Source organism: Patiria miniata, unplaced genomic scaffold, assembly GCF_015706575.1.
Source record: "Patiria miniata isolate m_02_andy unplaced genomic scaffold, ASM1570657v1 HiC_scaffold_30, whole genome shotgun sequence".
NCBI classification, from domain to species: Eukaryota; Metazoa; Echinodermata; class Asteroidea; order Valvatida; family Asterinidae; genus Patiria; species Patiria miniata.
Genome location: NW_024037070.1, coordinates 8,862,395 through 8,877,192, shown reverse-complemented (window position 1 = coordinate 8,877,192; position 14,798 = coordinate 8,862,395). Strand labels below are relative to the sequence as shown.

General features: G+C 43.3%; 1 protein-coding gene across 2 annotated transcripts in view; it reads right to left on the bottom strand.

Annotated features, from left to right (window-relative positions):
- Positions 1-381: 381 nt before the first annotated feature.
- LOC119739390 overlaps positions 382-14,798 on the bottom strand; it is a 20,128-nt gene continuing 5,711 nt past the window's right edge. For both annotated transcript variants that reach the window (XM_038214325.1, XM_038214324.1), the window contains exons 2-3: positions 11,504-11,563; positions 382-10,977 (exon numbers count right to left, since the gene is read on the bottom strand). In XM_038214325.1, coding sequence (XP_038070253.1) covers positions 2,987-10,915 — 7,929 coding nt within the window. In that variant the 5' untranslated portion in view covers positions 10,916-10,977; positions 11,504-11,563 and the 3' untranslated portion in view covers positions 382-2,986. The remainder of the gene's footprint in view (positions 10,978-11,503; positions 11,564-14,798) is intronic.

The following is a 14,798-nucleotide window of genomic DNA, read 5'->3' as shown; positions in this document are numbered from 1 at the left end:
GACATTTCGGACTTAGGAGGCGTCGGACCTCGGAGGCGTCAGACTTATGATACGGCCCCAGTCAAATCCGTTCCCCGAAATTGAATTTTTCTACCGGCCAAGAAGGGAAATAATTTGCTTATTACCGAACCCGATGCCACCGTATGAATCGGGGGAGAAAATAACTTATTTTACAGCGCTTTAGGGGCCTATACATGTACTGAAGTTTTCACAAATATTACCCCTGTTCATCAGGCCATGAGACCAGTTTTCTGCAGCAGCTAGAGATCAGCGCAATCTGGTCTCCACACTAATACTTACCCATTTAAATGGAGAGCTACAGAGGCCATCGTAGTAAAGTGTCTTGCCCAAGAACACAAAAAATACACGCAAACCACATCGTCTTGATAAAAGTAAAGCACATTTATAATGTACACACGCCACTGGAATCAGCAAACAGCATTATCTGGACACACATTGTTAGAGACAATTTAAAAGATTACAGATTTCATGGTTACACATAACATATTTCAAGCAAAATCATACAAATAACAAAGTCTACGCTATAGGTCAACTCTTATACAAAACCCGTCCAGAAAGTTACTTGCGGTAGCTTATAAACATCACTGCCACCCGATTTCCGTCCCTCGTTTCTACGACAAAAATGAATTCTAGTATCCCAACTTTCAAATAATTGTAATATTAATGACTATTGATTCCTTGAAACTCCAGATTTCTTTGTGACTTCCCGAAACGGTTTTTTTCCTAACAAAACGATTAAGTAAAAAATAAAAGATGTTAACCAAATTTGCTATGAAGCGGCAATTTCAAGGGGCAAAATTTCAGCAGAGTGGCTTCATCCTTTATACGAGGCATAGCTTTTGTAAATTGGCAATTAAGACTAATGGTTTCAGATTTGCATGTTGATTTATATACATTATAATATACGATTACTTGCAAAGAGATTTGAAAAGCAATGCCTTCTTTCATTATATACAAAGCGCGTTGTTTAAATTACATTAGGCCTAAATGCATCCTTCTTTTTTTACAGTTCATTATTCAAACGTACTAAACATCAAATTTCATTTCAAGCTTGTATGTACAAAAGTATTTAAAAACGTATTTCCCCATTTATATACAGTGTGGAAAAACCAGCGATATTGAATACAAAATACAAAATGAATCATATGTACATCATCTCAACTTCGTATTCAAATGATGCGTAGCAAATATAGAATATTAATTTAAAATTATTGTCCAGCTACAAAACATTTAACCGTAATATGAACCAAGCTCGCAACATTTCGTACAAAATATACAAAATAACAGTGTAAATCGGATTTATATAAATCAATAATGAGTTCTAAATCGTCTTGAAAGGTACTGAATATTTATGTCTTCATTTTGTTCGATTTGCCTTGGAGAAACTTTTCGTACATTATCAGCCCCCCCCCCCCCCAAATGTGGATTGGTTTTACTTTCATCAGGCCCAACAGTATTAACATAATGACATCTTTAGCGCATGAAATGTATATACAATTCGTTGTTAGCAATTGTCTGCTCCGGCACAAAACTAACTCGTGTCTTATTAAGTAGCTTTTAGTATTCTTTGAAATTAAACTTGATTTATGTTGCAAGTAAAGCATATTTTGTATTGCTACTTAGCCTCTTCCAAAATTTATTTGCAATTGGGTTTTCGTAACAGTCTGTCTCTCTTTCTCTTTTTATATAGAATAACAAACATGAAATTTTCCGTCGGCTTTCATATATAATAGGATGTAGTTTCACAGGCTTCAAGACGATCCTCTTACACCAGATAACCCTTTCCTTTCTGTTCCGTCTACCTTCCAACATTGTCACGTTTGCGCCGAGACGATCTTCTCGCCTCCCACATTTGGTGGCCTGGGTTCGATTCCCGCCTGCTCCATCACGAGGTGTAACTCCCTACCTGATCGCATGGATTCTGTATGTACTTTAGAGACAACTTTAAACCGACACTAGTCGTCAGTACATGTACCTTTAGGTTTTGTGTTTGAGTTGTCCAGTTTCCCACAAAATTTCTTTTGAGTTGTTCTCCCCGTGCCGTGTCGAGTTTCACCCCGATTTCTTTTTTTTTTAAATAGCTATTTTCTAGTTATACCCATGATTATTCCCTCTTTAGTGAGACAACAAATGAAGAAATTTAAAAACAAAGGGGGTTTTTTGGTAAAAATACAAACATACAAACTGAAACTTCGTTTGGAGAAAATGAAAACGATATTTGTATTGTTGAAGACCACGGTGGGGGCAAACTTTTAATTTTAGACTTGATTCAAATGTGTTTCACCCGTGTATTCTCATTTCAATGCATTCTTTTTCTTTCAATGTCTAGTCGCACGCTCATTGTCTTTATACCCTAGTCCACATACTTATTGAATATGCCATCCCAGAACACCCCCAACATGGAGTTGTCGAATTTGATTTTAGGGGTTTTTTTGGCACAGAAACGTGGCCCAGTCTTTTCGCCATCACCCATTCATAATTTATCAGTGACCAATGTTGTTCCGCTTGTGATTTCCCATCGACCATTAGGGATAAAATATTTACTTACACCACTTTTTTGTAGTATGTGGACTTTCATATCCACCTCAGCTCCATCAGTCAAGCAGTCATCCAACCACACCATACCAAACCCCACCCCGCCGAACGCCATCCCGACCCCTCCCCACCCCACCCAGTCATCCAACCACACCATACCAAACCCCACCCCGCCGAACGCCATCCCGACCCCTCCCCACCCCACCCAGCCCAATCCCCTCTCCACCCCGTCGCTACGTCACTGCAACCACCAAATCACAAACGCGCAACATCAATTAAAAGAAACATCAATATCATCAGATGAATCGAAGTTCTCAATTATCCCCAAGGTGTTGTGTCCAAGACCCCCAACGTGACAACATTGTGTTCCCGAACACTTACAAAAAACCCGGCAGAGATTTCAAAAACATGCATGAGACCTGGCTCTCACTCAGGACGAAAAGTGCTTCTTCTGGAACTCGTGTCGCTGCAGCATACCCGTGGACTTGAATTTGAGACCGCACTGCTGGCATTTGTGAGGGTAGTTTATAGTGTGGCGCGACTGATGGTACCTCAGTCCAGTGATGTGTTTGTACTTGGCGTTACATAATTCACAGACGTACGTTCGCTGAGCCTCGTGTGAACTGTAGTGGCGCTGTAGTTCATCCTCTGTCGAGAAAGACTCCTTGCACTTCAACTGCGTGCACTTGAACGTCTTGTCGTCTCCTTTGGCCCGTCCGTGCCACTTCAGAATATGCTTCATGAGTGTGGAGTTGGATTTGGTCGAGTAGCCACAGTTGAAGCACATGTATAGACCCTTGGTGTTGGCGTGCTGGAATTTGAGGTGGATGAGCAGGTCCTGGGAAGTCTTGAAGGGTAGGCTGCAATATCGGCAGTGAAGCTGCTCGTCCGCTTGCTGGGCTGTGTTCGGTTCGACGGTGTGACTACTGTTGGTCACCGCATGAGTGACTAGGGACGTGGCTTCGGTTGTGTGTAATGTATCGGTCTGACGATGGTCAGTGTAGGGAACATATGCTGGTGTGGGCATTGGCTGGAGAGACGCTGATGAAGATGCCGGGGTAGTATTAATGCTAGCTGTTGTAGTCAGACCAGAAACGATTTGTGGGGTGCGACCTTGAACATCATTATAACCTGAAGTACGAGGGACCGATCCGTCTGTCTGAGGAACCGACTGAATAGGTGCAGTTATTGGTTGTCCGTTGAGATTTGTCTGTACATTAGATGCCGATATTTTGGGACTTCTCTGTGTGGCAGTCTTGCCACGGGGGACTCTTGATGCTACCTTTGCGCCGCCTCTTTTTGGTTTTGCATTTCCACGCGCAGGCTTAGAGTATTTCTCGAAGTGTATCCGGTTGACGTGCGTGCGCAGACCCCAGCTGTTCACAGCTTCAAATGAGCAAAATGGGCAAGTTGCCCGATCAGGGGATACCTCCGCAGCTTTGCGCTTTCTTGGGGGTTGAGATGTCCTAGTTAGCCCCGTCATATTCAGATTCACATAAGCTACTTGTGTGGATGCGCTTGGGGCCACCTCAACTGGTAAAGTGGATGGTTGCATGGCAGCATGATCTGAAGAGCTCCCTACTATGGAATGAGCTGGTTGATCAACAGCGATGGCAGTTGCAGATAAGGTGGGGGCAGAAGTGTGGACATTGTCTTGGGCCGTCTGTACTTGATGAGCATTCTGGTCCACAGCAGGTGCATTCTCTTGTCGATCACTGCCCGGCACTGGTGTGGGGTGGACGGTCTCCGTCACCCACCTGTTCTGAAGGCTAGCCTTCATCTTTGGGTAGTGTGCTGATGTACTCAACTGTGAAACAGGTTCGCGGTTGTCGGCGATTGTCAAGTTTTGCGCAACGACTTCGCCTTGGATTTCCCTCTGGATAGCTCTGTTGACACTGCCAACACACTGAACATCGGTATGTGAAGAGGCAACATTGGGCGTACGTCCAACTTCACGGCTTTGATTATCGCTTACATGATAAGGGGGCGATGAAGTGTTTTGGGGAGATGAAACGTTTCTTGGTTGAATACTTGATTCGCCAACTGTCGTTCCACTCGTGGGAGGGTACGAGTAACCCTGAAGGATGTCCGGAGTTGATATCGACCTGCTCTGGATTCGTAACCTCCTTTCAAGCAGTTTGTTCCTGATCAGCAACTGAGTAGGGCTTAAACTTTTTTCCATAATCGGAGCTCCTACCATCGCGGCTGACGAGAGGTTGATAAGACTAGATGCCCGGATGGGGCCTGGCTCCCCTGCGGTGTAGGCTCTGTGGTAGAGGTTGGTGTTGGACAAAGAGAACTGAGATATCAACGGGTGGTCTTCGTCAAAGACTACCACATCGCCTCCTAAAGTCCGAGTCCTTAGATCCAGAGCTGAATCACTGTCTTCTGGACTGTTAAGAATATCTGTCTGCGCCTGAATACTCCCTGCTTCCACTGATTTACTTTCCGCAACAACATCAGCTTCCAGTAAAGGAGTCACAGAGGGCGGCGGATTGTAGAAGTTTCTGGTCATTCCTGGAATTATTTGCAAACCTTGAGATTTTTTTGTGAGCTGTTGCTGAGCCTCAGGATTGATAGAATTGTCAACACTGGTATTGTGACTGTACTGCTGTAAAATGTCTCTCGATACAGAGGGATGTGCTTTGTTGGCTCTCTGATGGTTGTTGTACGGCAAGGGCGTTGGGTGAGTAGATGCCTCAGAAACACTACTGCTGGAGACACCACTGTGTGGCGAAGCATCTGATGATTTGTAGTGGATCGTAGACCGCCAAACTCTCTTTTGCTGTCTTGCTGTTGTCTCACCTCTCTCTGCAAGCAGTGCTTGAGCTGCTTCGGCAATGGGTATCCCTTGTTCACGCTGCTTAATGAGGTAATTGGCCAGATCGATTGGTAGAAACTTCAGAAAGGCACTTTCTTGCCAGTACAAATCGGGAATAGTTGTCACTAAAGCGCGGTCGTTGTTTTCAGCCTGTGCAACCTGATCCTGGTTATCAGGTCTCTGGTTGGCACCCGTGTTGATGGCTCCACTCGGATGTTCCTGTGATGCATGATTGGTGGCATTTGCCATTGATCTGTTTGTGACTTGTTCGTGTCCTTCGGCAGGTACTTTGTCCCTCTGCAACTGAAGTGGTAATTTTTGGTTGCCATGCATGTTTTGATTCATTGTATGTCTCCTGCTTATTTCTGCAAGATCGCACATGTACGAAGACGCCGACATAGGCCTACCAGGAAGGCCTCCAGAATCCACGGATTCCGTTGTTACAGGTGCACAGATACCTATGTTGCGGTCACTAACATTTCCGTCTCTTGGGAGATGATGCACAGAGGAAGCACTGGCTCCCGGTCCCACACTTTGTGAGGTATTTGTTGGGGTTCCAGTAGCTTGTGAGCGCGGATGCTCTACAGGAATGTTCTCCTGACATCTACTCCCATTCTGCTCGAAAACTGTAGAGTTAATCCCGGATACCCCATGGCCGGAATTCCCTCCCTTTTGAGGTTTAGCGGCAGCTACGGACCCCCTAGCCTTCCCGAATAAGCGCTGCTGAGCTTCGACACAATCCTTAGTGCATTCTGAGGCATGCATGCTTGCTCCATGTACCTGCTGATTGGTACGAAAGCTCTCCCGGCTATCACGTCTCACCTGAGTGGCAGTGTCCGGACGATTCCGAGGTTGAGTAGAACTAGTCATGCTTGTTGGGAGCGTAGGGTGTTCACTTCCTATGGATTGCTCTTCTGTTGTGTATCTCTCACCTCTCTCTGATGTCACTGCAATAGCTGCTTGAGCTACACCCTGAACTGGAATGGGTACGGATTGCCTAGGAGGGGCTGTTCTACCTTCACAAGCTTCTTGGAAGCTGACAGAAGATTGGTAACGTCCAAAGTCGTGACTCATCCTGTTAATGGAAATCTGGTCTGGTGGACACTGTACATGGTCGGTAGACATTTGCTGTGCTTTTGAGCTAAAGAAACTGAGAGATTTGTGAACATCAACAGGAGGCAACTGTTGTTGATAGTCATTGCGTAGTCCAGATTCGGCACTTGGAGTGGAAGGAGGAGGTCGGAAGGTTTGAACTATTTGTTGAGCGACCGGGAATGAAGGATTTGAATGCATGATATTTGATCCCATCTGCAGCTGATATGAGTTAGGGTTTGGAACTGTATTGGGCATCTGCAGTTGGATATTTTGTGTTATCGTGTGTGGTACCTGGGACGGGTTTGGAACTGTATTGGGCATCTGCAGTTGGATATTTTGTGGTATCGTGTGTGGTACCTGGGACGAAATGATTTGTACAGCACCACCAAACTGAGATGGATTGTTGCTTGACACTGTAGGGAACTGATCAGGGGTTCCAATCAACCCGATTGCTCCTTTTCCAAGCTGATTCAGTGGGAGGATATGAAACGCTTCCCTATTGTAGGCAATGAAACGTTTACCATCTGGAAACTCAACTGGAATCCCGCTCCACCCTTCGTACGGACGGTTCTTGGATTGGTAGGCAATCGCCGAGTCGGGCAGGTTCTGACAGGCTGTGGGTTGGAGTATGTTTGCTGGCTGTCCTGGGTTCAGATTAACACCGCGATCCTGCATCAATCGCCGCTTCAATTCATCAAACAGGCCGTTGTCTGGTGCAAGTGGTATCGGGCCGGATGAATCCACAATTGTGAACCCAGCTCCGTATCCAACATCTTTACGCCCTTTGGCGGTCATAGATGATGTCTTTTGATTCCCGGGAGGGATTTCTGTGGAACGTCCAATGCCATGATTTGAGGCACCGTGCACAGAGTTTGGTCTCTGTGGTGTGGCAACGTCTGGAGTCTCCTCACGGTGAATGCTGCCTGACACTCGAGGAGCAGACAGGTGGCGGGTCCTTGTGTCTACCGATTTGTTATAACGGACAGATGATGCCGAAGAAGATGGTGCTTTATCCTTATCAGTAACTTGATTAGTTCTCGGCTCCTTGACTCCAGCTGATGAAGCCATCTCGGACATTAATGCCAGAGAAATGGCAGTGTCCATCTCAAGCGACGCGGAGGGAAGAAAGGGAGGGTTGTTAGTAAGCCTGCCCGTGCCGTTCACTTCATCACTAGAACGACTCTGATTTCTGTTCAAAGGGGCCGAGGTCTGCAATTGACTTGTTGGGTTGACTTCAGTTGAGTTGATTCTGACGCTGCTGGCATCCCGATATACCGTAATCTCTTGGCAACGGTCAGTATGGGAGCTGCTTACACTCTGATTATTATTGAGAATATTTCCTCTTGGCAGCAATTCTTGGTTAGCATGCCGAGATAATATATCACTCGTCAAAACTGGACCTTGAGGTATTTGAGAAGTATGTGAAATATCCTTGACTTGAATTTCAGCCGTTTGCATTGTTTGTATTGGGACGAACATTTCGGACCTTTCACGCACGTTTTCTGCCTGATACCGACTTGGTGGCCTCTGTGTGTGTCCATCTGATTCCACTGGTTGAGATTCTTTTCCCTTTTCTTCGGTCGAATTCTCTTCACCCGCGGGACATATCTGTTCTTGGAATATCTGCTCCGCGACCGGTTTAAGTGATAACTCGGGAGGACTTTCCCTCTGTTTCTCATGTACTGATTCGGCAACTGGATAGGATTGAGAAGCTTGGATACTCTGGATACCTTGCGAAGTCTGTATTACATTGCCAGAAGTTGGACAAATATCAACCTGGTCATTCTCCAGAGTGTCGCTCGGGATTCCATCAGAGTTATGACTCTCGCTGTCCCGTTCTTCCATCGTCTTATCCAGAGAGAACATAATTCCAACTCCGTCGGTAGAGGGACTGGAATTTTCATCTTGGGGATCGATCACAACTTCAGCCACTTGGATGCCACCGTCGAAGATGTTTTCCTGTTCTCTGTGGAAATCCGGCTGCTGGTTGTCTGAGATTGACGCAACAGCCCTCTCAGTTTCAGAGTCAGACAAGAAAGGGTGTATTGAAGTAGCCGTGTCTGTAGATGCTTCACTTTCAGAATCCAACGAGTCATCAGCCCAAATGGAACATTCGTGGACAGAGGAACCTTGATCCACAGAAGACGCCGTGCTGTCTGTTTTTTGTCCAACCACACCAGTACAAGGCATCATATCTGGTGTAAAGTCTGTTTTTTCCCCTAGATTGTTTGGCAATTCATGTCCCATTGCTGGTGTACATTCTCCCAGTGAGACAACCTCGGTTATTTGAAGGTCTGCAGCCGAGCCATGTCGAGGAATATCGATCCCGTCTTTGTTGACACAGGCGTCACTTCTGTTGACACCATGAAAGCACATCTCTTGATATTCAACCTCTTGGTACTGGTCCTCTTGAGAGACTGGCGTTTCTTCTTCGCTTTTGTCTTTCTGGGCTTGCCTCGAATCCATCAGATTTGGAAACGTCTCTTGAAAACTTCCTTGACCATCAGTCGCTGTCTCGGTGGGTGGTGAAGGAAATGACACATATGCATCGAATGAAATACCTCTCAACTCATTGTGAATGTTTTTTGATGGATTGGGATCTTTCAAATCGCTACAAGATTCAGTTCTTTCGGAGTGCGTCTTGCTACACTCCGTTGAATTAGATGAGAATACCTCAATCGAAACAGGAGACATGTGCTCATCGGGTTTAATGGGTTCTAATTGTTTTTGGTTCAAGTGGGAAGTGATTTCAGTCATACCTACAGGACAAATTACGGGTGGTTCCGCTGTTTCCATGCTGAGCTTCAACTCCTGCCTGGTGTGGCCACTTGGCGGCCCTTTGGGTGACGCCATTCGGGATGCTCTGAAATAGAGACTGGCAGAACGGTTCCCCATCTCGGAATGAATGTCATCATTGACGTTTGTCAGCATTGGCGGGCTTAACAGCGGCGGGAGATCAAGGCAGGTGCCGGGCGTTGGTAAAGATTCCAGCCTCTCCAAACAAGGAGGCTCGTCACAGACTCTATCTGCTATCTCGGCATCTTTGGGAATTTCAGGCTCAACACAGCACTGGTCGTCTTCGGAAATTTCAAATCTTTCTTGGGAATTCTCCCCAGGAGATAGGGGATATCTAATGGTTTCGCTCGAGCCGGTGGATGAAATACTCATCAGATCGTCATTCCAAGACGACCGTCGTTTGAAAATGTCTGGTACGGGAGACTCGTCGATCACGTCGGTATTGGTGAATGATTGACAGTCGGTGATTTGATCAACTGTGCTTACGGTGCTGTCTGTCCGATCTTCCGCAGGGTCAGTATCTCTTGATCGACAGTTGTTATCATTGTATGTTGTGGTACTCAACTCTGTATGACATTCAGGGATATGGTTTGTTGCAATATCATCATTCACTGATCGACAATCAGTGTTTTGATCTATTGTACCATAATTTACGACGTAATTTATTTCAGTGTCACTTTTCACAGAACAACAATCAGTCGTCTGATCGACGATGTTGTCCGTGCTTATTGATCGACAATCAACGATTTGACAGATCGTATTGGCACCGATTTCTGACTGATAATCGGTTATCTGATAGCTTGTATTATCACCGTTTACTGATCGACTATCCATCATCTGATCGACTTCGTCATCTCCGTTTATTGACTGACTGTCAGTGATTGGATCGATTGTGTTGGAACTGCTTACCGATGGACATATTTCTTTGCTACTGGATATTCCATTTGTATCTTCCGTATAATCATCAATTATTGTACTTGATGTGCTCTCTGCATCAGAACGATCCTCAACAGTCGTGCTGTCTCCTATTTTGACATCAGACCACTCACTTAGGAAACTAGTAAAGATATTTCTGTTTGATGCACACCGATCTTTAGCACAATCCAATGCTTCAGAATCAAATTCGTTGTCTTGCTCACAGTTTGGAGAACTGGTAACTTCTGCTCCTGACTCTTCTGCGCTGTCCGCAGGGAGATCTTTGCTCGGTTCAGTCTCATGAGGCAGCGTGGTCGTCTCTGTCGCTTCATCTGTGAGATGTCTAAAGGAGCTGTGGTCTAAACTTGTCTTCTGTAGAAGGATGATGCAATTCTTGATCTTCCCAGCTGCGATGAGCTTCTGGGTGGTGCTGCCAGGGGAGAGCAGCACGGGGCTCAAGGTGGGTGCCCTCTGGGCCCTGTCGGCTCCATCTGACGAATCTTCCGGGGAATCCCCAAGTAAGGGCAGGAACATGCTCTCCTTCGTCGGGAGGCGGCTCCTACGATATGCATATCTGTCGCTTGGAGGGCTGGTCTCACGATATGCATATTCATCATGTGGAGAGCTGGTCTCACGAAATTCATATGGATCAATCGGGAGGCTGGTCTCACGATATGAATATTCATCACTGGAGTTCATGGTTGTGGTTGGTCCAGGCCAGTCATTGCTCATGCTTCCAATGCATGAAGTCCAGGCTGATATAGCTCAGTATCACGGTACTTTGCATAATTTCTCTGTAAACGATAACAAGATTAATTGAGTACAAATCAGAGTAATAAGTCAATTTATATAATTATTATGGTATAGTACTTAAATTCCATCGAATATGAAGAAAACATGACAAAAATAACTCGATAATTTTAATTCATTAGTGCACAAATCGAAAACTATTAATTCCTTTATAATTTTTTCAAGATTATAAATCTGTTGAAATGGAAATTATAGGCGAGGAGAAAGTATTAGTAATACTGGGTAATTTGCGGGCACGTGACTTTTGTGAAGAGGTGTGGTTCCGATAAGAACCGGAGGTGAGAAGTGATCTGAGCACAATGAGAATGAGGCCTACAGAAACAACTCAAAATGTATTTCAATAATCATCTTAAATATTTAATATTACAATAGTCTTGGTTGTATGACAGACACTGTATTTCTATCTTTGCTTCTCGTTCTATTCTATGAAATCACCCATTTCTTAACGTGTAATAAGTTGTCAATCAAACAAAAAAGTAAAGCCAATTAATAACCCAACTCAATACATACCAAAAAGAATTATCCACATCTATCCATCGCCGACCAGCTTGGCCTGTTTATCTGCATAATCTGTAAAGAAAACAAAGAAGAAATAAAGTGTTTTTTTTATTGTGGTGTCTCATGTAGGTTACTTTAAGAGTCTTTGGAAAACTAACAAATGGCAAACTGTACGTGGTGAAACTATTAGTCGTTTGAAGAGAATTTGATAGCAATGATTTGGGATATAAACACGCCAGGTTTATCGTGGTGGGTATCAAACAGTTTGTTAAATAAGCTTTTGTAACTTTGCACTGCGATATGTAAACTACGGTTTGCGGTAGCGCCATGCATGTGGAAGAATCTCTTTTGAGAAGGTGTGTGGTTCTGAAAAGACCGGAATGGTTGTGAAACTCGACGTTCCGATCAGTATGCTCTGATCGCCTTCTAATCTAAAGCATACTGATCGGAACGTCGAACGTAGAGTTTCAACCAACCGGCTTTTCAGAACCACACATCTTCTGAAAAGGGATTCTTCCACATGGTGTTACCGCAGACCCTCACTAGTTTAAACATTTTGTTGAAGTATCGGATGTCCTCGATCTGTTTCCGGACAGCGGATAGACCTATCCGTATCGTGGTCACTCTCATATGTTGTCTATTTTCCAAAAGCGGATATCGCTGTCAAATACATGGCATATCCTGCCAGTGTTTGGAAATCTCACCGGTATTTCGCAATACATGTGGATAATAATTATGCTGGGAATGTAAGGCCAAAAAAAATAAATATTCGGTTTCTGGTCAGACCAAAGTTCCGGAATTAACGCGGGGACGCGGCTTTTTTTTTTTTTTGCTTTTTTTTTTCTTCAAGCTTGGATTGTACAGACAAGGTGGGGTAATATTTTGCTTTTTTGGTGTCCACATGTACATTGGTGTCCTCCATAATTTGCCTTGGTGCTCTCGATCATTTGCCTTGGTGCAATTTCCCATTCCTTGGTGCTCTTTGGTAAAAAAAAAATTGAGCAGGTGCGGCAATAGAGGGCGCTGTTTGAGCTACCGCGGAACATTTTGGAAAAAAAAATATTGACGCGCATGATTAAAATCGACGCGCGCGCTGACCAGAGACCGACTTATTATTTTTTTTGGCCTAACAATAATATAGAATTATATTGCGAAGAAAGAAAATGGCATCCTGCTTTTGTAGAAATGTCATCGTTGATTTCACAATTCATGTGGTAAATATGCTTGAAAATATAAGCGATCTGTAAATTATTTCTGGAATCCGAAACCCAGGAATATCATGGAGGAATAAGAACATTCTTATTCCTCCATGGGAATATTAATGCAATGTTGGAATATTGATGCAATGAGGCAGGCCACCCCTCCCCCCCCCCATAAAAAATAATTAATCATAAAAATAAAAACAAACAAACACCCCTACGAAAAAAAACCAAAAAAAACAAAAACAAAAACCTCCGAACAGTTGATCAGCCATGCATGAATTAAAGTTAAAAAGATTAACATCATTCTTTTTCATTCATAAAGTAAATTCAATTCAGATTGTTTTAAAAACGCGGGTCGAAAGTATTCAAAGAAAGATTGGTATGTGTGTGTGTGTATCAAAGATTCCCGGAAAAGTCGTTTCCGGGATCAAGTATCGTAACTTCGTGAGGTCAACTTCTCTACATGAGATTACGTAAATGAAGTTTTCAAATTAAAGGGGGATGCTCAATACCTGCGAAACGGTGCACACTGGTTCTCTCGTTAATAAATTTCAAAACACATTTGTTTTGCAACCTTAAAATCGCGAGCGTAAAATGGTAACTGTGAATAAATTTAAAGAAAGTGTTTAAGGACTTAATCGTTTAATCCGACGGTGAAATGATATTTTTTTAAATGATATCAAAGTGATAATGAAATATAACGATAATAATTTTGACTATATAATATCAAGTGTTTCTGTAGCAGAGGCTTTTAATTTTTCTGAACATTTTGATTAATCTAATAATTGGTTAAATTTAATTGATGAACACTGCAACGATTACTAATTGCTTTAATATTGGCTACACTGAGAACGCTTGATCCCAGCAGGCCAGACGCACGGCATTTTTTTAATACAAAGGCTATTATTTTCCGCGCGGGAACTTATTAAAATCTCCCAGCCACTATCGATCCTACGCCAAATTATTACCGCGACGATTAAGCACATTTACCCGCAATTTTTTCCCGGCGTGTTCGCGAGTAGTGCATTCGATCACTAAGGACAAATCCACCTTGGTCATGGGAAAAGTGTTTATTAGCTACACGCTTTGCTTTTAGAAGCACAGCACAATGGCGTATGGCCGTATGCGGTGGTGTATACCTGAGTTGAATTGACTTTATAGACTATTGTATTTTTACCCGGCCTGCTATATTTTTACCCCGTGTGGTTACACGCATGACAAAATCTGCACAATGAAAATATGCCCGACTTGTAAATATCACAGACTCTTGCAAAACACTGTAAAAAGGCCAGAAATAAAACCGGCAATGGGCCTACCCGATACGAGGCCTACTCTGCAATTATGTGAAGATGAAGTTATTTTATTTTTTTCCAGACCAATCGATGGTTGAATATATTCGGTAAAATATTAGCAATTCTTATTATTGTTTATCAAACCTACAATAGTAGCCTAAAGGTAATGGTCACCATTGGCAACAGGTGGGTTTGTTTCGATTCAAGGAACAACAATACAATAAGTCTGAATCAGGTTAGTAAAAAAAAACTAACCTGTCGAAATTTCAGCTTATACTTTTTAGAAAACAGTGAAAATGCATCTTTCGACGCGAAAGCATTATGTTTCCGTTGCTACTCGTGGGTCGAAAATGCCAACATACTAAAGGTGTAATGATTTCACAGATGCTTAGGCCCTAATCCTTTTATTTACATACGATTAAGTAGGGGTATTTCGTGATATTTTGACAGTTTGATTTTTGAATGTTTGAAAAATATAGTGTCCATTATACCTTTTATTTATTTATTCATTCATTCCATTTCTTTACCTAGTGTATGCCCAAACAGTTTAAAAACTGGTTTCCATTGGGGCCCTACGTATATTACACATGATTACATAATGTAAAACAAAAGAAAAAATGAATTGGTAAAACAGATGGCGAACATTAATACTTACAAATACAAGTATTTCAGAAATATTACAGAAATAAAGCTATATCCACGACACAAGTTAAAGTAAAACACCATGTTTATAAGACATTACTAATTACGGGATGGGCGAAAACCCTGGAGTGAAAAACCTTTGGGGGGAAATTATTATTGGCGGGCCAATTA